This window comes from Trichomycterus rosablanca, chromosome 13 (genome assembly GCF_030014385.1).
Source record: "Trichomycterus rosablanca isolate fTriRos1 chromosome 13, fTriRos1.hap1, whole genome shotgun sequence".
Classification (NCBI taxonomy): domain Eukaryota; kingdom Metazoa; phylum Chordata; class Actinopteri; order Siluriformes; family Trichomycteridae; genus Trichomycterus; species Trichomycterus rosablanca.
The window spans coordinates 3,521,913-3,546,988 of record NC_086000.1 but is presented as its reverse complement, the minus strand read 5'-3'; the positions used below and the strand labels follow the sequence as shown (position 1 = coordinate 3,546,988).

At 42.1% G+C, this 25,076-nt stretch overlaps 2 protein-coding genes across 4 annotated transcripts; both read left to right on the top strand.

Annotated features, from left to right (window-relative positions):
* Positions 1-2,007: 2,007 nt before the first annotated feature.
* Positions 2,008-4,812, top strand: id3 (inhibitor of DNA binding 3). Its single transcript, XM_063007155.1, has 3 exons — positions 2,008-2,346; positions 2,464-2,545; positions 4,156-4,812. Exons 1-2 carry the CDS (start codon positions 2,065-2,067, stop codon positions 2,518-2,520), a joined length of 339 nt encoding a protein of 112 aa, XP_062863225.1. The 5' UTR covers positions 2,008-2,064; the 3' UTR covers positions 2,521-2,545; positions 4,156-4,812.
* Positions 4,813-7,930: 3,118 nt separating this feature from the next.
* On the top strand, positions 7,931-22,851 carry cep295 (centrosomal protein 295). 3 transcript variants are annotated; one of them, XM_063007218.1, is made up of 24 exons: positions 7,931-8,272; positions 8,379-8,509; positions 9,279-9,479; positions 9,615-9,739; positions 10,174-10,267; positions 10,727-10,840; positions 11,167-11,307; positions 11,476-11,659; positions 11,833-12,012; positions 12,106-12,330; positions 12,423-12,508; positions 13,416-13,622; positions 15,658-15,740; positions 16,058-16,751; positions 17,120-17,255; positions 17,934-18,083; positions 18,447-18,677; positions 19,083-19,111; positions 19,205-19,325; positions 19,548-19,730; positions 19,815-19,970; positions 20,830-21,065; positions 21,427-21,499; positions 22,728-22,851. In XM_063007218.1, the coding sequence occupies exons 1-24, from the start codon at positions 8,146-8,148 to the stop codon at positions 22,751-22,753; spliced, it is 3,933 nt and encodes a 1,310-aa protein (XP_062863288.1). In that variant the 5' UTR covers positions 7,931-8,145; the 3' UTR covers positions 22,754-22,851. The 3 variants fall into 3 exon arrangements, with proteins under 3 accessions (XP_062863288.1, XP_062863289.1, XP_062863290.1); XM_063007219.1 differs by lacking the exon at positions 22,728-22,851 and adding an exon at positions 21,261-21,298; XM_063007220.1 differs by having other exon boundaries at positions 8,228-8,268.
* Positions 22,852-25,076: the final 2,225 nt, after the last annotated feature.

Here is a 25,076-nt window from a genome sequence, read left to right as displayed (position 1 = left end):
AGGGGGGGGGTAAACTAAAAATGCTTGCGTTTAAAAAGAGAAAGGGGCAAATGTCTGTTTCTCTCTCACGTGAAAGTTGGGGGTGTTGGGGCTAATTTGGGTTGCGTAATGACCGTGAATGGTCTTCTTTACTATAGTGACATGCTTCTCTCTGTCTGTGAGCTTTTATACTGTTGAGAAATACAAGGATTTTGAAGAACCTTGCGATAGATGATCTTGTAATCCCTGTACATACAATCAGTGTGTGTGTGTGTGTGTCGGAGGAGTGTGTTCCTGACGCCAGGGTGTCTGCTGGCCATGGGAGGAACCGTGTTCTAACCATAATTGCTGGAGTCTGTGTGAAAGTGAAGCCTTTTGCAACTGTGCCATTATTGTTTGGGCTATTTAGATCACGAGTGTCCAGTTCATCATTCGTCCATCCAATCATTTTTAACAGACCGTTTAATCACGGTCCAATTCGCAGTGGGTTCAGAACCAGCACAGAAGATGGAATACACCCTGAATAGGGCGCTAATTCATCACAGAGCAACATACTTACTCCACGTACTGAATTATTTGCACACTTAGGCAATTTAGAACAGCCGGTCCACTGGGAAACACACTGGGAGAAGTATATGAGGAGAATATACCAAACTCCGCATCTGCAGTAACAGGAGACGGTATATGCATACTGACAGCCTTATCCTGCATCCTGATAAGGATCATGGTGTGCCCAGCAACATCTGGAAACACCCCAAACTTATCTAATTCAATCTATGGGCGATTTAAAGCAGCCAATCTACCTACTGCATGCTTTTTAAAGGTAAAAGGAAACCAGAATATCTGGAGGACATTCATACACACTTAAGGAGACTATACCAAATTTCTCAAATTCCTCACATTACATTCAGAATCACCATACCATGCACATATCATTTGCTCCGTCCCGATCAAGGTTGCAGGCCATCCAGTGCCGATGAAAATAGCTTTATGACAGGGTGCTGTAGCACACACTTGCATGTTTTTAGACAGAGGGAAACCTAGAGGAATCTCACTCAAACATGGGGAGAAAATACCAAATTCCAAACAGAAACGCTTTTAAAAGGTGAAAGGCGACCAGAATATCTGGAGGAAATTCATACACACTTAAGGAGAATATACCAAACTCCTCAGGAACCATAACAGGAGCTGAGGATCTGACCCAGCCCCCTTGGAACAGTTTGGCTGTGCAGCACCCACATTACATGCTGCATCCGCATACCATGCACATATCATTTGCTCCGTCCTGATCAAGGATGCAGGGTGTCCAGTGCTGGTAAAAATACCGTTATGACAGGCCACTCACTCAGTCACATGTAGGGGGTAAAAAGAGCAGCCAATGAATTTTTTGCATGCTTTTAGAAGGTGGGGGGGGGGGGGGGAGGGGGGTAGAGGAAACCTATTCAAACATGAAGAGGATATACCAAACTCCTTACAGAAAATGAATCCTGGATCCCGCAGCTGTGCAGCACCTACTCCACCACTTGTGCCACCCTGTTGCCCTGTCACTAGGGTAAAGCCAGTCCTGCCTATTGCTGCTGGTACAGTGGGTGCTGCACAGCAACGTGGATCCTGAGAACCTAGGTTTGATCCTCGCCCTTGGTCACTGGGTTTGAAGTGTTTTGCATTCCAGTTCACTTCCAGTCGTGCAGAAGGTGGATTGACTGTTCTAGGTGTGTGTGTGTGTGTTGTCCTGAGACAGACTGGCGCCCTATATGTGGTGTATGTTTAGACTGAGTCCAGAATGAAGCGATTATTAATAATGAATGACTGAATTGTGTCTTTATTCCTCCTTTATTCCATCAGGAACGTTTGACTGACGAGGCGTATTCCAATGGTGATTGAACGTCCCGCCCCTCATTTGCATAAAACGCTTTTCATTGGCCGAGTCTCACATGAGGGTTTGTTTATGTTCGAGAAGGGGCGTGGCTACAACCGAGCAGCGTATATAAACGAAGCTCGACGCGTCTTTGGCGTGTCACTTGGCGATACTCGGGTCGGATCTCTTCATCTCTGGATAATATCTGCTCGGATTCAGGGTTTAAAATGAAGGCTATCAGTCCTGTCCGCTCGGTGAGAAGCTGCTACAAGGCCGTGTGTTGTATTTCGGAGCAGAGTTTGGGTATATCGCGGAGCAGGAGCCCCGCGGAGGAGTCTCTGGACGACATGAACGACTGTTACTCCAGACTGAAGGAGCTGGTACCGAGCATCCCTCAGAACAAATCCGTCAGCCAGATGGAGATCCTGCAGCACGTTATCGATTATATTTTCGATCTGCAGATCGCTCTGGAAGGCCAGACGGACTCCGACATGCTGAAGGTACTAAAGGTGAGTCTACAAACCTACCCAGAGGCGCGTAATACGCATGCCAAGTCATGCCATGCCAGCAGTTTGGTAGATCTGGGATCTAAATCCTTGTTGTGTTTCGTTTTCTGTTTCAATCAGAGTTCCGAGATCAAGCGAAGTTTGGCGAAAGAAAACGAAGGAGCTCTGTGCCACTAGAAGAACCAACACCTCGTTTTCACTGGTGAGATCACTTTACCCAAAAGTTTTCTAATTCTTGAAAATAAACCTGCTATAAATCTGCAATCTGGTGCCACTGAAGAACCTTTTTGCCACCTCTGCTGCTGGAACTGCTGGCAACCATTAAATTAAATGATTCTCCCTTAACCATCACCTCCAACAAATTATTTTTTACTTTTTCTAAAGATGTTTCCACCAGCCAGTTCTCCAAATCTTGTTAATAAGCTTCTAGTATGTTCTTGTGAGAGCAGCTGAAGAACCAACCCTTCGTTTTCCATGGTGAGATCACTTTACCCAAAAAAAGTTGCCAATTCTTGAAGATAAACTTGCTATAAATCTGCAACCAAAGTTTTTTTTTTTTATCGTGGTGCCACTGAAGAACCTTTTTTGCCACCTCTGTCATGTATAATTATAATAACCTGCTAATAATACGATTTTCTGCTACTGGAACGTGGACACTGTCTACAGTCAGGTTAGATTTACTCTACTGCTGGGCAAGTAAGATGCTTTGCCTATTTGTAGGTGGTTCCAATTTAAAACGACAGGCCTGCGAAGAGTGTCACCGATGTCCCAGCTGCCATTTAATGATTTTCTTCCTGACCTTAGCAGGACAGTGCAACAATGAACTGATGTTCATTCAAAAGGTATTCTGTGGCACCAGAACCATCCCTGAAAAGAAATGTATCATTGTGTTTCTAACATGGTCAGTAATGACTACATTGGTAGGCATCTAAACCTACTTAGTTATTCAACAGAAAGGCTTTTTGTACATCTCTTATGGCCTGTAACCACTATAAATCCAACAAATAATGAGATAAAGATGCAGTTTAACTTTTCTACTGGTTATTAGTAAGCTGGGTTGCTTTGTAAATGCCTAGGATGTGAATTCAAGGGTGGTGGTTGGACTCAAACGTTAATGTCAGTCCAATCGAGGCTTGGGTGATGTGGTTGAATTTCTCTATCATAATACGTTCTCTATCATCATCCATGTCTTGTAGACGTTCTCCACATAGAGCCAACATTTAATATGGCAGTTGTCTACAAATGGTAGTAGTGGGTTTCTATTCATGTACTGACTTAAACACCCTAGAGAATAATAAAACTGAAAATAGAGAATATGCCAATATTAGCACATGTCAGTTTTTCCCAGGTGTATTATGTTCAGTGTTCTATCACATCTGGAAAATCTGGTTCGTTCTCTGTGAAGGATCTATTGGCTAATCTTAGTAAACCAAAATCTCTGATGATAAAGGAAAAACCCTCAACTGGTAGACAGTGTATGGCTGCATTACCAAACCTTAAGGCACTTTGACACTCCACCTGGCAACCATCAAATGATTCCGGCCTTAACAATCACCTCCAACAAATTATTTTCACTTTTTCAAAGATGTTTCTGCCAGCCAGTTCTCCAAACCTCGTCAATAAGCTCGCGGGAGCAGCTGAGTGCCGCGTGAGCTCAGAGTCCAGCTCTTATCAGCTTGGGTTAATGAAAGTTCTTCAGCCGGCGCCAGACTGTCTGCAGCTTGAATAGCTGGTGTGTGATTGAGGGGGTGGAGGGAAGGAGAGAGAGCGCTGACTTCACTTTTTTTTTTGCTCTTTCTCATCGTGTTGCAGGTGCAGGACAAACTTCTCCACTCATGGGCGAGAGCGAGGGAGTGAAGGGGTCGAACCCACACACACAAGGAGCGACGCTTTTCAGAAGTGTGGGAAAAGAGCCAGCTCTCCACTCGAACCGTGCAGCCTTTGGTCACGAAACACTTGAACACCAAAGCTTAAAGATTTGCTCTCATTTGGCGGGAAGAAGCTCTGATGTGTTACTTCTTTTAAAATCGTTTCTTTTTTTGTGATTCTACAATCAAGCCTCGTGTACTGCTGACCGATTACATTCCAAGCCGTTCGGACTACACACACTTTACATTCCATAGATCTTTTAGTGATGCACCCTCCACCGTGTTTTATCTCTGTGTTAACAATGTAGTTTTTGTAGTCGCCCTTTTTTTTTTATTTACAGATGATTTTGTTTTATTAATTCATTGTGTACATATTCTTTATCAGTTTGGGTATAAAGTGGGTGGGCTGGGGCATGATGTATATGGATTATAGACAGATTATGATTTGAACTCTATACATATAGGGTGAATTTTTAATGTTTGTGGGGATTCGATATTTCTGCAGACTGTAAAGATATGCTGAGTTTTATAAACTCCAGAATTGTTTTTGTATGCATTGAGATTTTTTGCATAAGTGAAATAAATATCTTGAAGAAGAAAATGAAGCCACTTGTTATTTTGCATATTTAGCTTAATTAGCGGCCGCAAATTAAAACGTTCATTAAAATATTTTACTGTAACATTTAACCAACGTGATCAACCACAGACGATCAGGCACCCTCTAGTGGTCTGTGGTTCTTCACACGTGAAGACAATGAGATGAATTGGGTCAATGATTAAATGGCAATATTGAAACACAAGCAAACAGTTTAGACTATCACAAGTGCAAATGAATGGTCCATTAATATCTTGACACATCACAGATGTTATTAAATAATTAGTAAGTCTACTACTAATCTCACATGGACTGACCATTACTTTGATAGGATTAAGTGTAGCCTAAAGATGGGTGGGTACAAATGAGTTTAAATTGAAAAGGCCAGTCAGGTAGAGCCCAGATGGCAGTAAAGTGGTTGTGTCTCGAATTGTGTATTGAAACTTCTAATTAGTGCACTTCAAATGAACTCTATAGCACACAATGCATCCAGACACTGATTAACAATATTTGCATGAACAAGCAGTTAAGGTCCTGGACTAGTAGTTGAAAGGTTGCTGGTTCAAGCCCCACTACTGCCTCTGTTGGGCCTCTGAACATGACGGTTATCCCTAAATTGCTTGAATTGTATATTATCACATTTGTGAATCACTTTGGATGAAAACATGTCTGCTAAATGCTATACACATTGTTTAGTCATAATTTGAGTCTAGACTGTGATGAAAAATTGCCATAAAACAACCTGGTTGGCCGATAGCACACTGTTATCAGAACAGCCCCCTGTATTGCATTTGAGCTAAATAGTGCATTGTTACTAATTAGAAAGAATAAAACAAGAATGTTTGCTAACTGTTGAGGCATTATGCGGTGAGTTTTGTGGGTTAAACGTTTTCTGGCTGAGGTTGGTTTAAGAAGAACCGTGGGCATGGCTGTTAGTGCCTTTTATAGTCAGTTTTTAGTGACTCTCTCCAGATGCCAGATCTAGAAGATGGGTTGCTGATCTAAGTAGACTAACAGGAAATGAGACAATATTACTCTTTGGTGTTTTCCACAAGTAGATCCATGAATTCAAAGGGTTTTTAAACAAGATTAATAGCTAAACAAAAAGTTCAAAATGAGGAGTCTGATTTGACTCAGTTAAAAACCTGCAGAACTAAAAAGGCCTCTCAAAACAAAACTAGAGTAAGAAAGAGTGGAAAAATTAAGTGTTGGATAAAAGCTATAGACCAGCTGAAAAACCCCTGCTGTGAATAATTACAATACAACTCTACAAAGCTTAATTTATACAGTTATCATTTAAGATATAAAGATGCATTATGGAAAGAGTAAGATTTAATTCCTATCAGGACCTGATACTTGTAAGATTGGGGTTGGATTTCTGAAAGCTGGACATTATTAAATGCATTATTATGTACATCATGTACATTTATCATGTAAATATGTATAATACAATCATTTTTTACTACAGTATTTTATTGCAATATAAAGTATTTGGCTGTATCCCTTGCCACTAAATGGGGATACGTTTAATAAATCAGAATTTTAAAAACACATAGTCATTTATAGAAGAACACCAGATATTGAAAATACAACACAAACAATGAATGTAGTTTATTAATAGCAGCATGGGTCCTGGGGATCTTGGTTCCATTATCACCTCTATTACATGTAAAGAGTTTTGTTCTTAGGGCACTTCATCCTACTTTACCTCATAGGGCTAAGATTCTCAATACTGGCAGCATTGTATTAAGTAAACCAGATTTAGTCATCTACCTTCAGTAACCTTTTCAGTGTGATCACGGTCACAGTGGGTCAGGAACCTAAACACACACCAGTTCAGTTGCTTAGCCAAGGGGCAATTTAGGTGGCATGTTGTTGGGAGATGACATGAAACTGGATAACTTTGAGGACACTCAGGTGAAAGACATGTCAAAAGAATGATCAAGGTTCCTGTCCCCTAAAACTTTCTAATACCAGCTGTAGCCTAGTGGTTAAGGTACTGGACCAGTGATCAGAGGGTTGCTGGTTCAAGCCCCACCACTGCCAGGTTGCTGCTGTTGGGCCATTGAGCAAGGCCCTTAACCCTCAATTGCTCAGACTGTATACTGTAACTGTAATGTAAGTCACTTTGGATAAAGGCGTCTAATAAATGCTGAAAATGTAAATGTAAATGTAATACTGTGTTAAAGATGGAGCAGGAAAGATAAAATGAGCCACTACCGACATCTAGTGGCCAAGAATGGAAAGCGCATTTAGAGGTCAATCCGTTTTTTACAACCTTTATTCAGGCTGTAAAAAACCTTTATATATTTAAAAAGTACTTCATTTTTATCCCTATTTGCTTAAAGTTTTGCCTGCGTTCAGTGTTTTTGGGTGAAAAAGGGTGAATAGGTTAGAAAAACATACAAAATAAACTAAATAAATGAGTTTTCATCACAGCACTGTGCAATACCTTGCTTTTATTCAGTGTTTTACTTCACTTCATCCTTTTATTCTAATGCATATTTGCTATATAAAACTATATTTAGACTAAAAGTAAATTATCTGCATGTCCACTAGTTTATACAATAGGAAATACAGAAAAATGCACGACTATGCACATTTTATTAGGAGCAAAAAGCAGCAAAAAAGAAACAAACTACATAAAGATAAATTCATGGAAAGATAAAATAATGATTTCAAATATTTCTATATGGAAATATGGAAATATTTCTATTTTCAGAATGATTAAATGAGCTGTGCACTTTAACAACGTTATATTGTTTACATACAGTCCTGTAGTTTGCACACATTTTGTTTTAGATCACCTGAATGCTTGTACATTTTACTTTTGTATTGTGTTATTCCTTATTAATTACTTTATGACTTAATAACACGACTTTTATTCGTTTATTGTATCCAATAATACATGTCACTGTATGGGTGGTATTTATTTCCCACCTGTTTTCTGAATGTTGTTTTTTTTTACCTACTTATTAAAGGTTGTTGTATTTTGTGAGGACTGCATAATCTTTATTTAAGCCCTTTATTTATAAATATAAACACAGATTATTATATATCAAGTGAAAATACTGATATATTTGAATGTTTTGATGTTTGAATGTGGGTGGTTTCTGAAAGAAAGACAGGCGCCATGTTTGGCTTTATGACTGGGCGGTCTATTCAAACTGAAGAGTTTCTGGTTGGCATAGATTTTGTAAACACAGCTGTTGAGCCTGTTTTTAATTCGGTTTTTATTTATATTGGAGCAAATTTTTCACCTCAGAACTGGTTAGAAATCGATGATTATTGATTATTGATATCGACGGAATTATGCTATGCTAACAAGCTTAGGTTGAAATGAACCGTTATGAAGCTAGAGGCTATGCTAAGCTAGCTACAGCTAACTGTCAAGCAGAACAGAAGCAGCTGGTCTGTGGTGGATATTTTGGTATAATTTTCTTTTCTCAGTGTTTTTCTTTTGTGAGTAAGTTTTTATGGACTAATCGGGTTAATAACTGTGATTATAAATAAGCAAACTACTTTATGAGTTGGGTAGCTGGTTGTTAATTCATATTGTAATTGTATTACAGAATACAGGTGGCACCAGTACCATCCAGATATGAAAAGAAAAAGCACAAAGGTGAGCAGACTGAGTCCCAATGAAGAGGCTCAACTCGTTCAAGAAGAACTACAGAGAAGAAGGAAGCTGAGATTGCAACAGGTGAGCAGGTTCACCAAACAATATTGGGTACATCACGATATTAAAAAAGTCACAAAGCGATAAAAAAAAGTTGCTTGGGTCCATTATTAAGAAACCTACACTCATCGAGCACTTTAAGGTGCACTGTTATCCTCTCAGCTTTGCTATTGATGTATTCAAAAATCCCAACAACACTGCTGCACCTGCTGCACCTGCTACACTCTACATTTATTGCCCCTGATCTGGTCCTGAACCTGTGGTGGAACTTTTCCTGTAAGAAAGCAAACTCGGACACAAGAGATTCCTTTTAGCTGGATTGAAGTTTAATGAAAGCACAATTGTGGATTCTTACATACAGCATTTCTATGAACAACTAAATAAATGTACATAGGTCTTTTATACCTCTATCGCCCTCTCCAGCGCCAACCCATCCTCCTCGGAGTCGGACGCAAGAGAATCATCAGGAAGATGATTCTTACATACACATGTGTTATTCAAAATAAGAAGATACATATTGGTGCCATAGAGTCTGCTATGTTCTAAATAATTCTGGTCTTGTTATTTCTTAGATATCTTTTGTTTTTACATCCTTGTTATGTTAATGCTTGCACGTTCACACTGTTCTTCTTACTGGATATGTGAAAACCATCTTACACTTCAAATATGTGAAATACCTTTATATATGATTTTCATAAGAAGCCCCTTACTCATAGTTTTCTATCACAAACCCTAAACAGATTGTTTCCCTGAATGTTGATGAAGTATCGTGAATTCTATTTTTTGTTTGCAGGTGCGGGAACAGGAGCGATACATCGCTTTCCAGGTTCGGCGGGAGGTGCAGGAGAGGAAGGAGAAAGTGCTCCAGAATCTGGCAGCAACTCTACAGGATGAATGGCAAAAGGAAAAAGAACAGAAGATACAAACCCTGGAGAAACTCTACAAAGAAAACGTCCAAGATGTTGGTCAGGGTCACCGCAATGCCAAAGAAAATGTGAGTTTTTTACTTGATAAAATGTTTTAATGTTACTGCAGTACGATGTATAACACGTATTACTGCATGCTATGTAGGTTTTGCCTCCTGCCAGAGTGACATAGTGCACGTTTTAATGTCTGCATGTGATTGTAGGAGCCGGACTGGGATGCTCTGGCTTTGAAAAGGGAGGGGAATGAAGAACGGGCAGCAGAGAGGCATGAGAAGGCGCTTCGAGAACTCATCACCCAAAGACAGAGCGAAGCGGAGCAGCGTAATCGGTCAGAACAAGCACAATTTTTATACTGTTTTTCAGTTGATAGTACAAAAAGGACACATCTGTAAGATGTACTTGATGTGTAATGATTATCTACATGCCGTTCTTGTTGTCACATTTGATTTTCCTTTCTATAATGATGACTTATCAGTGCTTGGGTAAATTATGCTAACTCACTAGTTCTGGGATCCAGGTTTCAATTCCCCAGTGGTGCTATCAACCAGTCAGGTGTCTACATACAGACATGGTTGACTATGTCTGGGAGTCTGGGGTGTTTTACTTCATTGTGCCTGGACACATAAAAATGAATAAATGATGACTTATCATTAATATAATTTTCATTTTGTAAAATGATTAGCTTTCACTTAGCATCCCAAGATGTTTACTACAAGACATGTTGAATATAAGCTTTTGATGAATGTTCTATTCCTCATACAGACCCCTTGAAGCTCGGAAGAAAGCTCTGAGAGTGGAGAAGGAGCGATCATCAAGAATTACCAGCCTTCCTCAGCCTGCTCCAAACCCCATAGAGGTACAAGCTTACCTGTCCTTATATGGGATCTTTAATCCAAAACAACTGCTGCTCAGCCTCTAAACCACTTGCCGCTCTCAGTTCATCCATGAAACGAGTCTAGAAAGCACTGTATTATTTATACTGTGTTTACATAAGGCCTAGCACTTTTGGGTTTAACTAACAGGTGTATAAAACAGGTGTATTATGTGCAAAACAATATATTCTTTTAGCCTGGTGGCAACAGTTTGAGAAAGTCCCTCTCTAGTTTGTGCCTGGCTGTGCACATAAAGCAGGGTTCATAAAGACATCCTGTAGAAGAACTTTAGCGACCTAGAGAGAGCCCTGATCTCAACCCTTAATGTAAAACCTTGCTGAATGCCTTTTTAGAAGAATGGAGGTTGTTGTTATAGTAGCACAGTCCGTCAAGGAGCTGAATCTGTGTTATCATCACATTAATGTCTCTTTCCTTCATGGCAGAATATTGGGATGGAGACTTCACTGCCACCCAAGACGACCAAGATGGAGCATTATTCAGTCACGCATCATCACATAACTGAGACAACAGTGGACAGAGAAACAGATCTGAAGCAGGTACACACACACACACACACACATAGTCACCCGTAGTTCATGTGTTTAATGCATGAGATGTGGGCAACCCTAAAGACCTGGGAGACTCTGATGAGCCATGGTGAGTTCCTCACGACAGTGGTCCGAGACAGGAAGCCGAGACTCATTTACATTTTACATTTGCATGGCATTTATTTTAATGGCATGTATGGCATTTATCCAAAATGACCTACAATTCATACAATGCAAGCAATTTAGGTTTGAGGGCCTTGCTCAGGGGCCCAGCCAAGGTAACTTGGTGATGGTGTATTACCAGACCACATGGCTGATCATTCATATGTCTGCAGTCAGGTGCGGAACAGGCAGCAGCACTGGAAGCTCAGCGACTGGAGGAGCTGGAGAGAGAGGGAGCCCGGGACAGGCAGGAGCAGCTGGAGAAGGCCCGCCTCAGAGGAGACCACGCCCTTCGGAAAGAAAAAGTCACCCAGGTGAAGTACCTTATCCACTAAGCTACCACTACCCATGTGGTAATGCCCTTGCGTTCCTCCCAGGCAGAGAACTGATGATAAATTCATGGTATTCTATTTAAAATCCCTTTTCTTTTTCTTTTTTATTTGCACATTTAACAAGAGCACGCTTGTCCGGTCTGTTTAAAGGACCGAGCACGGCTGCTGTGTGAGCTGGGCCGTTTGCAGCAAGCCGATCTGCAGAGGCGCAGGCACTTGGTGAGTACCGTGCCAGCGCAGATCTTCCAGCCTCTGTACAGACAGGACGACCTAAGGGCAGAGCAGCAGAGAGAGCTGGAGATCGCCTTCCAGGACTTGTGCACTGAAGAGAGAGGTAAGAGTTTTATGTACAACAGCTGTATAGTGCAGATGTTGCATCACTCGCTAATGCTTCCCATTCGAAACCACCATATGAGTGTTATGCATGCAGCTGAGAGGTACTACCTCAGTAATAAGGACTCCTAATCTAGTCATATCCAATTCGATGATGCTTTGATCTTTTTTCAGAGCTCAGAGGTGACTTGATACTCCAGCTGGAGTCCGAGCCTCTTCCTCTTCCTGTCCCATCTGCTACAAGTCACAGTGAATCAGGACGGGACCAGGACCTGGACGTGAGCTTCGATCCCGGCGTGACGCCAAGCGACGGGGCCGAGGCGCCAGAGGAACCTGTTGATGCTCGACCCATTGGTGAGAAAGTGCGTTAGTAAACTTAGCTGCAGCGCATGAGAATATCATTACTGTGAATGTTTTAACTGTTTTGTTCGGTAAATATTCGGGTAGGGAGTTCAGCGCCTGTACGGAGCACGGGCAGGCCGGCACTGCGGAGGCTGCTGGATCGCATTCGAGCTCAGAGGGACCAGTGGGGCAGACGGGAGCCTCTGCAGAGTCAGGGAAGGGTTGTAACGGAGAACACCAGCAACGAAATGGGACCTGTGATAGACCACGAGTGGCAGCAAGCGTCCAGCCTGGAGGAGGGCACAGCCGACACGTTAACGTCCGAGACGAGTCAGTGAGCTCAGAATTGCCTTGTTTTGTATCTTGTTGTATCTGTCTGTGAAATGTGAGTTATTTAAAATTGCTTTCTTTGTGTTTTTTAGGTTCTAAGGTGAGTGAAGGTTCTATTGTGGCTGGTACCATGAAGCAGCATGAGGAACATCTCACAGAAGTGGACAGGCAGGTGACAGTAAGTAAATGCTAGGAATCTTCTAGCCATTTCTGGTTTCATAATAGATAACACTGGCAAATACATTATATAGCTAAAAGTATGTGGACACCCCCTTCTAATTTCTGGATATTTCAGCCACACTATAATTCTATCATTTTTACTTTACTAAATGGGAACAAATTCCCACAGACTCACTCCTAATCCTCATGGAATACATGCTCAAAACAGTGTAGGAAGGTATAGCCGCAGAGGAGGAGCAACTTAATATTAATGCCCGTGATTTTTAATTAACTGTCCAACAAGCTCATGTGTCCACTTACTTTTGGTCACATAGTGCACTACAAGTTCAAGATCAAAGGATTGGCTAAATATGCACAATAGGGCGGCACGGCTCAGGTACTGGGTTCAATTTCCAGGTGGAGCCGTCCGGGTCCTTTCTGTGTGGAGTTTGCGTGTTCTCCCCGTGTCTGTGTGGGTTTCCTCCAGGAGCTCCGGTTTCCTCCCACAGTCCAAAAACATGCAGTGAAGTTTATTAAAGATACAAAATTCTCCATGACTGTGTCGATGTGTTTGACATGAAACCTTCATCTAATGAATCTTGTGTAACCACTAACTACCTGATCTGTCATGAATGTAACCAAAGTGTGTAAAACATGACTTTAAAATCCTAATGAATAAACAAATATGCACAATAATATAGTGGTTAAATAGTGATAGTGATTAAATAGTGCAAATAGTGATTTAAAACATCCATGCCTGACATCAAACATTCTCTTTTAACTGAATGGGCACAGATTCCCACAAAGGAGGAGGGCGGCACAACCTCAGATTAATGCCCGTGGTTTTAAAATGACACGTCCAGCTAGCTCATGCTCACGGTCAGTCGAGTGAACTGTTGTGCTTTTCCTCCCTCTTTCTGGTCCAGGAGGAGGATCTGAACAGGCAGCAACAGGAACAGCTCGCCCTGTTAGAGGAGTTAAAGGAGAAACAGCGTCAATTAGAGGTTCAGCTAGAGGAGGCACAACTGCACAGGCAGAGACTACAGGAGACCGTGCAAGTGCAGTCTGGAATGAGTACTGTACATGAGGCTCCAAGATCATCACAGGAACTGATCCCTGAACCTCCTCCTGAGGTGAGTCTTTTGGCTGGGGGTGAAATGGTTCAGCCTGTCTACAGGTATGGGTTCTATGGTAATATTAATCGTCTTTATTCATATACCATTGCCTAGAAATATCACAACAATCCATAAACGGTACCTGAAAGGACAAGAAATGACCAAGTATGTTGAGCTGAAGCAGTGAGTGTGGGTGGAGCTAGAAACAGTGCAGGCCATTGATTGGTCTAAAGATATTTGTGTGTGTGCCGTGATTTCATTTCATTCTCATCAACTTTATTCTGGTCAAGGTAGCAGGATGTGTTCCTTCAGAAAAAACAACTGGTGCAAGGAAGTCCATTGCAGGGCTTTAGACCTGATGTGCTAGCCCATCTCTGCTGTGCGGCTGACCGGCCGGGCGTCTACACAGACGCAGTTGGCTGTGTGTCTGTAGGAAGTAGGGACAACGGGGGTTCCTTATCACTGCTGCATTTAGCGCCTCTGTTGGCTGATTGAAAGGCCTCGGCCCCTTGATCAAGAGGCGGTTGATCACGGTTGGCAGTAGGGATGTCCCGATCCGATCTCACAGATCGTGATCGGGGCCGATCAAGGCATTTTTAACTGATCGGAAATCGATCATAACCCGATCTTTTGTTTTACGTCAGCATGTCCGCTGTCCAACAGCGGTGTAATGTCTGTAATGCGAGCGTTTCACGAGGCGGTGGGAGCAGAGCTGCGTTCATTACTGTAGAATTTTACTGTTTATACGGTGTGTGAGTCGAGGATCACTCCGGTTTACAAAACAATAACTTTTAATCCGAGTAGGAAAACTTCAGGACCATAACATACAGTTTACGTGTTACAAGACTGAACGACATCTCAGTATCAAGCTCTCTGATTGGCTTAGTTATGTAACCGAGCGTCGTAGTGATGCACTCGCTTAATAAAGAAATAAAATACACGCTATATTCACAAATTGTCAGGAGCAAAACACTTTATTAACTTCTTCTGTTCCGAATAGCGGACAGCCAGAGCCGAGCACGCTATCCCATGCACTATGGAAGCCCCAAAGGGTCAAAACACACTCACTTTGCGTAGAAACGTCCATCAAACCATTGTCACAATACAAGCACTTTAAGAACTGGCTTTCCTTCATAACAAAAGATTGACTTTCCATTTTATTTTGGTATTCAGGTTTTACTGTAAAGCTGCTACACCACTTGTGAGTGGAGATTTTTGTTCATTTTTAGTGTATCACTGCATTAAACAGAATTATGTTCTTTGAATATAAAGTTTTTACTACAATGCTGCACTAGGTTTGTTTACTTTTATTTTGTAAAAGAACATTAAGCAATAGCTTGGATGCAGGCAATTTTTTTCCTTCAGCACTGCAGAGCTGTTCAGTTGTTAAACATGTACATTGGATTAATTTGAATAACTGTAATGTACTTGAAGTGTGCACTGTGTGAACAGTATTATCTAGTTCTTATCTAGACAATATCTAGAAAATACAAGTATCGGTTTGAGAATCGGTATCGGATCGGGATCAAAATTAAAGATCGGGATCGGGAACAAAAAAACGTGATCGGGACATCCCTACTTGGCAGTGGTTGGCAGTGGTTGGTAGTATATTGTTACTTTTGTGCATCAGAACGTTAAAAAAGTATTCAAGAATTTCGGCTGTGCTGTCGATCGGCCAGACAATTACATTCACGGCATTACAGTTACAGTATACAGTCTGAGCAATTGAGGGTTAAGGGCCTCGCTCAAGGGCCCAGCAGCAGCAACCTGGCAGCTTTGAGGCTTGAACTAGCGACCTTCTGATTACTAGTCCAGTACCTTAACCCCTAGGCTACAGCTTGCCCTTTTATATACCACAATTAGCTGTATGTCTGTAGAAAGGTGGGACAACAGGGTTTTTTATTGCTGCTGCAATTACTGCCTCTTTAGGCTGGATGGCAGTGCATGTCTCTCCTGCACAATGTCTGGTGGGGGGGGCACATGCCAGTCTGATGTATATATGTTCTATATCTAATTAGAAAACCTTTAACCTTTGCTACGTGTTTCTGAGCAGGTGAAGGTGGCGGCTCCCGTGTCGGACGCTACACACACTCAGAGACTCCAGCAGTATCAGCAGAGACTCCTTCAACAGAATCGGTCAGTGCAGCGCGTCTCAGACTTGGGGTCGGGACCTCATGTTGACTTATTGGAATTATTTATTGATGGAAATGTATTATTTTATGTTTTACAGTTTTTCTTGCATCTTGTATTGACATGATGTTGTTTTAGTTCTCACATCCAGTTTACACAAAGTCTATGGCTGTGTCCCAATCCACATCATACTGTATTAAATACATGACAAATTAGAACACGGCAATTAGTGTTTGTTACTATTCTCTATACTATTTGCCACTGATGCATCATCCATTGTAATACAGCCTCAGGCTTTAAAAGCCGTTTGTTTTGTGTTTCAGAATTCATAAAAAGTCTCTTGAAGAAGGTTTCCGACGGCTGGACGAGTACAAACAAACTTTAAAATTACGATACTCTATCCCCACGACGGCACCACAATCACCACCATCTTCTACTGAGGACCAGACTAGTTTCCCTTTTCCTTCTGTCGATCAAACTGTCACCATGCACCCTTTGTACCCTGCTACTAGACACCCTGAGTCTTGCGAGACCGCAGCAGCAGAAGCTAAAGATCTTTTTGCAGAGTCTACAATCCGTCCTGACCCAACACTGGTGACTATGCCTTCTCGGAATAGTCCCACCCCCATCGTGACCATGCAAGATACGACCAGCCACCCTAGTTCCCCTGTGCCTGACATTGTCACCCATGAACTGGAAGACGACAGCTTGGAATTGATTCCAGTACAAGAAGCTGCCCCGTTATCGCACGATCTCAGAGAAGTGCCGCTACCGGCACCCTCCTTGTTTCTCGAACTTCTGCTGAGCAACAGGTCTTCCGCCTCCCACACACGGCCGGCTCTAAGCTCCGAATTATCCTCGCTTATGAGTTCAGAGCCTGAAAATGTCCAGCCGGAGGATGTCGGGTGGACCGGATCGCGTGAGGCGGAAAGAAATCGGCAGGTCAGAGAGCAGATGAGGAAGCAGAGAGATCTTCTGCAGGCTTTACTCAGAGCAGAACGTACAGCGGCAAACATGGTTGGTAGTGTGTTGTTACTTTTGGAATCAGAACCTTGAAGAAGTATTAACCCCCCTTGCAGTCTTAATTTTTTATTTTTACAGTTTCCAAACCCTATTAGTTCACAGACAAAACGAAATGGCTCAGCGGTTTTTAATTGCTTCACTGGGATAAATAGGTCTATCAGTATAGTAAAGATAAGCAAAATATAGATTAGCTTTATTATCCATGATGATCCCTGTCTCTTGGATCAAATTGGGGGTTTTGCCAGCAGCAGTTTCACAATTGTGAATTTAATATGACATAGAATTAGAGGAAAAGGGGTGTATTATTTTTTTCGCAATATACATTTCTGTAATATTATTTATTTTATTTATTATGGTGTTAGGACGAGTCAAGCTCACTGGAAACACAGGGTGATCAGTTTTCTCTAACGGATGCTCATCAAAAGAGTAACGGACCACATGTAGCCACTACGTCGATCCATCAGCCCTCAGACCATCCGCCCTCGACTGTGCCCAGCGGTGAGTCTGTGCTGTTTGCATAATTTGGGGTCATTCGTCGTATTAGGAGGAAAAACTGAAAAATTTTGTTCATTTGTGAGTCATTTGTCTCATTTCCAGCTTATCATGTCATGGTTCACAGAAACACATCCTTTTTTTTTTTTTTTTTTTTTTTTACAAGGCACATCTACAACCCACACCCCCAATTACTTGCATTATTATTTGGTAGTAAAGATGGTACAATAACGGCGTCTACCTTTGTGGCTTGCCTTCCTTATTCCTTGGTGTTGTTTCTGTGCTCAAAGAGGCTCAAAAAGCCATGAATTAGAAGCTGCTGGAACATTGGTGACACTGTCTATAGCCGAGCAAGCTTTAAAAGACTGTTGCGCAAGCATATAATCGTTGTATTTTTTTCCTTTTGCTACAGCCTTCAACCCCACTGCTATGAAGCTTGCTTGGCTGTGAACATCATCATGAATTAAAAGCTTTGTGTGTATTTTTGCATTACAGCTGACCATATGGCCAATTAAACCCCCCTCAGTACATAATGCAGCAATGCAGGTGATTCAGAGGGGTTCACAAACTTTTTGCCACTAAAACATCCTGACAGTTTTATACAGTCAACCAATTTTAAATCGAGACAGGAAACACTATGCTGCTTTTACCCATGAGGCACTTTACTAACACGTCTATCCTCAGGACCTTGTGATTTGACGAACGGAGTACGAATGAAGAACCCGGTCTCCTGCCCGCCCCGCACGTTTCATTACATCCTGCAGGACTTGGAGCAGCATAAACTCAGCACCATCCAGGAAGTGGACACTCCAGCCAATTTGACCCTGGATGCAGGTACACACACTTTTGTTGTTAAGGAATATCCTGGACAGGGCGTCAGTCCATTGCATACATAGCCGACACCCGAAGATCCTCAGACAAAGCCAGCCGTGTCAGTGCAGACACTTGGCAGGCTGATGTTCGAACCCAGATAACAGTGTTGGTGGGCTAGCGTGATAGACCACTGCGCCACCTGAGTGCCAATCATGTTCTGGTTTATGCTTATAGAAAATCAAGGCAATCTCATGTCACTGAGATGATCAGGTTAAACTAGCAGTGTTTTATTTACAGCATTTAACAATTAACCAAAATAAAAGGGAACATGGAAGCCTTTCGTATAATAAATACAGAGATGTACTGTATCTGCTTCGGATTCAGGTAACGAGCCCTGCTCGGAGAGGTCTCTGGCCGAGGATTCCGATTATTCCTACAGCGTCTCTCTGACTCCACCCGTCGTGGGATCTGGAAGCAGTCGGGGCTTGGGCTCAGGCTCGGAGATCACAGCGTCGCCGGACAGCACGTGCAAAACGGGCGGGCTGTCGTGGAGAGACATGTTACAGCTGGAAACGTCAGCTTCACACGCAGAAGAACACGGGCATCTGAACTCAAGTAGGTGAACGCCGAACGCTAGAGATATGTAGAAGTAGTCGAGGATGCACGTAGGGCATCGCGTGGTGCATCTGTATACAGTACAGCTCTCTGTGAGAATTCACTGCTGGCTGGTATAAAGAAGCATCTGGCAACGGCACGTCTCTGATCGGTCGTGTGTGTAAACTAGCTAGCTGTAGCCTAGTGGTTAAGGTGCTGGACCAGTGATCAGAGGGTCGCTGGTTCAAGCCCCACCACTGCCAGGTTGCTGCTGTTGGGTCCTTGAGCAAGGCCCTTAACCCTCAATTTCTCAGACTGTATAGTGTAACTGTAATGTAAGTCGCTTTGGGTAAAGGTGTCTGCTAAATGCTGAAAACGTAAATGTAAACTAATATGTACAAAAATGAGTTTTTTCTCTCGTTTCAGGTCTCATAAGTGAATATCAGGTTGACAAGGTAAGTTAATCACTCTGTAATTGTACTACTCTGCATGGGTGTGTATGTGTCTGTGTATCCATGTGCGTGTTCGTGACTGCCATGCGTTTCCAGTTGAAGACGGCCCTACCACAGGATGGAGTCTCACCTCAGTCAGATTGTCACACGTCCACCACCCTCTCAACGGGCAGCTATTTATCAAGTGACCAACATGACCCCAACTGCACCATCACAGGTGTGTTTTGTGTGTGAAGCAGTACGTACAGTTTACATCCGCCTACTGTCTTAGGGTTTCTGCGTCTGCCAAAATCATGAATCACGGCATTAGACTACACTACACTTATGTTGGCCGGTAGAAGGTGCTTTGAGGCCCTCTTTGCTTCCCTTGCTTGTGATAAAGAAACCTTGTAGAAGAGTAAAGGCGTAACTGTTTTGTTCATCATCTTTTCATAATCAGATTCGTCTGTAATCAGCGGTCAGTCTGGAAGGAAAGCCGGAGCCTCTCCGATCTGCTCCAGCGCCTCGTGTGCTTGTGGTCTGCCTGGGCCGAGCGAGTCCACGCTGCACAACAGCAGTCTGCAGTACATCATCGAGAAATACACTAAAGAGATGGATATATCACTCAGATCTGTTCTTTCAGGTACCACAAACTTCCTGTATTTACTTAAACCCTTTGATACAGCAGGTTATTAAGGTCTGATTGGGTTGGTTATATCTGCGTTAGGAGGCAGCGTGTCCCCAGGAGTAATTGGGAACACGGCTTTAAGCTCTGGACTAGAGAGGCACGATGATACTGGGACCTTTGCACCTTTACAGCTACACTCATCCCTTACACAGTGCCCCCTGGTGGACAGGAATTCTTCCAATACAACAATGCAGGGTAAGGCGTGATAAAATGTAGATCTTTCCTCCTAGTGTACTCTTGTATGCAAAAGTATGAGCAGCTCATTTTAAGTGATGTTTTTTTGAAGTAAATTGAAAATCGCACCCTTTGCAGTAAAGCAATGTTAAAATAAATGTATTTTCTTTCTGCTTTTGGAAATTTTTCACCAATCCTCTATGTCAAACACCACTACACTGCTCAAAAAAGTGAAAAAAAAAAAAATCTGGTCTCGATGAACAAAATATTCTAGTTGAAAATCTTTACTGATTTACTAATCTCAATAACTCACATAATTTGTAGAGAAGTGATGTAATAAAGATGTAACAACAATGTAAAATGATGTAACAACGGTCAGTGGAAACCAAAATCATCAGGATTTTTCAAACCCTGGGTCGCGACTCTTAGGTGGGTCGAGCCGAAACAAATGGGTCGCGGAGAAAACTAATAATTATTTTAAAAACTAGTACGCGAACACCCCCTTGTGGTGGCTTTATGTTACATCTTGTATAGAGAGAGTAAGATGCATTGTGTTGAGTAGGTCGCGTAAAAAAACATGGAAAAAAAGTTCAAAAAACCCTGACATAGCGGTTAATACTACCCTCAAAATGCCTTCTCCAACTATCACTGACCCTCTGCCAAGCCCGTCATGCTGGATGATTTTGCATACATGCCCTGTTGACTGCATTTCCTGGAGAGGATGTGCAGTTTAGCCTTAAACCCACATCGACCAATCAACTATCAAAACATGTTAGTTAGCCAGTGGGGTCAAAATCTTTGCATACAGCTTGTCTTGTACAATTTAAAGCCACTTAAATGTTTGTCTAAACACCGTGTTCTATGTTCTGCTTGTACGCAGACGTCTTTCAGTCTCTGTCTCCTGAGATGACGCACGACGACACAGCAGAATGTTCCATGGCTTTTCAGACCCCTGTGACTGAAGGACTCGGTTCTCCACCGGTGGAAGAAAACACCACGAACTCTGACACAACCAGCTCCGATTGGCAGAGTTTTGGCCTTCCACCGTACAGCTTCAGTACCAATGAGCAGTCAGCTTCTGGCTCTGCAGTCTTTCCCAAGTGGGAATGGATTCTGGTAAGATCATCATGAGGACAGCAACACCGATCATCGCTTTTGGCCTGTGATGTTGTGTCCACTGCATTGTGTTTCAGCCTGCTTGATCGTCAGATGGGCTTTTTAAAGTAGTCTCTTGCTTAAAATTGCTATGGACGTTTTAAACTAGATGCTGTTTTACATAAAAGTCTCCTTGTTCTGTCAAATTCTTTGCAGGCCCAGGACAATACACGTCTTGCTTGATGGTAAACAATGTACGCTTGCATTGTATGGCATACATGTTTACACTCTGGGCCTTCTCACCCAGCCAGTATGAGACTAAAATGGTGCAATTTCACTGGCCGACTTCTCAGTTTAATTCTTATTTCTGTGTGTATTACAGAGAACTGAGTCTGCCACATCTGTGCAGGACAGCAGTCAGTCCTTCCATTCAGTGGCACCTGTCTTACATACAGGTAAGAACCGGACTCCGGAGCACTTGTACGAATTCAACAGGGATTCATCTGACACCCAGTGATTCTCTCAGAAATGGAAGTACCAGAATGCTCGTCATCTTTTGTACCTAGTCATTTTGCAAACCTATTTCCAAAATAAATGGGACAGTAGGAAAATGTTAATCAGAGTTGCAGTGGTTTGTAATTCCTTCTGACCTGTATTTTGTTAAAAACAGCACATGAACAAGATATTTAATGTAGCTCGATGCTAAAACAAGCAGGGACAGCCCAGAGAAATGGTCTAGGGTACAGCATATGATGCTCCAAACATCATATATACAGCTTAGTATTAATGGTGCCTACACAGATGTACAAGTTACGCATTAACACACTGTCTAATTATGAGCTGTCGCCTCACAGCAAGAAGGTCCTGGGTTCAATCCCCAGGTGGGGCGGTCCAGGTCCTTTCTGTGTGGAGTTTGCATGTTCTCCCCATGTCTGCGTGTGGGTTTACTCCGGGTGCTCCGGTTTCCTCGCACAGTCCAAAGACGTGCAAGTGAGGTGAATTGAAGACACTGAATTGTCCATGACTGTGTTCGATATAACCTTGTGAACTGATGAATCTTGTGTAATGAGTAACTACCGTTCCTGTCATGAATGTAACCAAAGTGTAAAACATGACGTTAAAATCCTAATAAAACAAAACAAACACTAATTATGATATTTGTTGGCTTTTGAACTTTATGTTGGTTCTTCTCCTACTACACAATGCCCATGATTTACAAGGGTACAGTGCTGGTTCTTATACATAAGAGTGCACCGAGCATCCATTAAGTTCTTCTGAATGCCAGAACATGCATGTAATAGGTAGCTGTACCTAATTAAGTGGTTTGTTTGTTTGTTTATTAGGATTTTAACGTCATGTTTTACACTTTGGTTACATTCATGACAGGAACGGTAGTTACTCATTACACAAGATTCATCAGTTCACAAGGTTCTATAGAACACAGTCATGGACAATTTAGTGTCTCCAATTCACCTCACTTGCACGTCTTTGGACTGTGGGAGGAAACCGGAGCATCCGGAGGAAACCCACGCGGACACGGGGACCCGGACCGCCCCACCTGGGGATCGAACCCAGGACCTTCGTGCTGTGAGGCGACAGCGCTACCCACCCAATTAAGTGGTTGATATGTTTAGTAAATGTGTGTTAATGTGTTATTAACCTTTTTGTTTGTTTTTCCAACAGAAAGCATTGGACAAACGAACGACTAAACAAAGAAGCTGCATTTCCTGCTTGTTTGAACAAAAATGTAATAATGTGTATTTAATTATTTGTGTTTTTACTGACACTTTTTGTTACTGTATGTGAATGTATTTTTATTTATATATTAAAAATTACTACTATACAAAATGCTGCCTGAATTCTGTGTCAATATATTATACTCACTTTCTGATGTTCTTCATGAGCTGCCAGTTTGATATTTTTTGTGACACAACTTGCTGAAAATTGAATCCTAAACATGTATGGTGACCAATCAGGGTGTGTTGTCACATTTTTGAGCTTTATTACACGATTTATGACCTATTTATAACCTATTACTATTATGTAAGCATTTTACAAAGCAAACACAGTGAACTGAGCTTATTTACATTCTTCAGAGAAGAATGGTTGTTATTGTTGGGCCCTTGAGTCACGATTGTTTGAATTGTCCTTTCAAATTTGTAGTTGTTCAGTATATGAAGTTTCATACTGTCCCAACTTTTCGGATTTGGGGTTGTACCTTTAAAAATGCTCATTTAGAGTCAGAATAGCTTGTGATGAAATAGTTTTTATGGTTTATCTTCAGTTCTTACTCTAGTATGTAATATTTATTATACGGATGTCTAATGGCTGACAGAAACTATGTTTTATAGAGATTTTATTCAAACGTTGAATCCCCAGGTGGGGCGGTCCGGGTCCTTTCTGTGTGGAGTTTGCATGTTCTCCCCGTGCCTGCGTGGGTTTACTCCGGGTGCTCCGGTTTCCTCCCACAGTCCAAAGACGTGCAAGTGAGGTGAATTGGAGACACTAAATTGTCCATGACTGTGTTCTATAGAACCTTGTGAACTGAAGAACCTTGTGTAATGATAAACTACCGTTTCCTGTCATGAATGTAACCAAAAGTGTAAAACATGACGTTAAAATCCTAATAAACAAACAAAACATCAAACGTTGTGTATTTAGGACGGTTTTGAAAGTCTCTTTGTTGTGGGGAGATAAAGGGGGTGAACTGGCCCTTCATTTCATTTATTAATAAACATCCGATCCTGCATTTCAGGCCTGCAACACATTCCAAAAAAAGTTGGGACAGTAAAGCATTTACCACTTTGTAATGTTGCCTTTGTTTTTACTAATTTTTACATTTTAATAATTTCCTCACACATTTGTTGACAGACTGGAGATCCTCTGATCATCTTTGCTCATCAGAGACTCAGCCTGTCCTGGATGCTGCTTTTGTACCAAACCATGATCACATCATTATTTAGGTTTTTTTTCACCTCATTTCTAGGCATAAACTGCCCCCGTCCCAACTTTTTTGGAACGTGTTTCAGGCCTAAAACCCAGGAATGGATGTTTATTAACAAATGAAATGAAGTCGACCAGATAAAACATGAAATATCTCAGGTTCATTCTGTCTGCAATCAAATTGAAGTCGAAGTAAATGTTGGGAACACTGTGTTTTTATTTTATTTGCATGTTCCATACTGTCCCAACTTTTCTGATTTGGGGTTGTACCTTTAAAAATGCTCATTTAGAGTCAGAATAGCTTGTGATGAAATAGTTTTGATGGTTTATCTTCAGTTCTTATGCTAGTGCGTAAACATTTTACTACACTGATGCCTAATGACTGACAGAAACTATGTTTTATAGAGATTTGATTCAAACGTTGTGTTTTTAGGACGGTTTTGAGAGTCTTTGTGAGTCTCTTTGTTGTGGGGAGATAAAGGGGGTGAACTGGCCCTTTAAAAGGGGGTCCCGCCGTCCGCCAACTGCTCTATGTAAATGAGCGGAGTGGCGCGAGTGCAGCGTGCCGCGGACCAATCACAGCGCGTCTCCATCCGCGGCACATCCGAATTTCGCGGGACTGAATTTGGCGCTAAAACTGCGCTTCTGCGCTCTGGCTCATGTCAAACTGGAGCGCCGAGAAGACAGACAAGACAGGCAGACAGTCAGACAGGCAGGCTGCGGTCGGTCCGGGGGTTGTTCGAGTAAACTCTAGTGAATCAGATCTATTAGGAGGAGAATAGAACGAACCGACTGGAAGATTTAGACGCAGTTTAATCGAACTGCGCACTTGTAGACTCAACACTGCGATTATTACTGAGTTTGGTGTGTTCTGTGCCAGAGCTTGTCCTGTTGGAACAAAGGACAGCAGGGTGGACTCCTGTGCTTTTTAAATTCCTCCAGAATACCGAGCGACTTTTGCTTTGTTTGCGGAGATTTGTGCGCAGATTTTGTGTCTTCTCGTATTTATGCAGAATTATTGTGCGTTTTCTTACTAACTGAATATTGCTGATATATCACCATCTCGTATTCGATTGCACGGCACGCTTT

Excerpts from the sequence above, each read along its gene's own strand:
- id3 (XM_063007155.1), top strand. The coding sequence starts at position 2,065 with ATGAAGGCTATCAGTCCTGTCCGCTCGGTGAGAAGCTGCTACAAGGCC. Across the intron at positions 2,347-2,463 it reads ACATGCTGAAGGTACTAAAG|AGTTCCGAGATCAAGCGAAG; the intron begins GTGAGTCTACAA and ends TGTTTCAATCAG.
- cep295 (XM_063007218.1), top strand. The coding sequence starts at position 8,146 with ATGAACCGTTATGAAGCTAGAGGCTATGCTAAGCTAGCTACAGCTAAC. Across the intron at positions 9,480-9,614 it reads ACCGCAATGCCAAAGAAAAT|GAGCCGGACTGGGATGCTCT; the intron begins GTGAGTTTTTTA and ends ATGTGATTGTAG. Across the intron at positions 15,741-16,057 it reads AGACTCCTTCAACAGAATCG|AATTCATAAAAAGTCTCTTG; the intron begins GTCAGTGCAGCG and ends TTTGTGTTTCAG.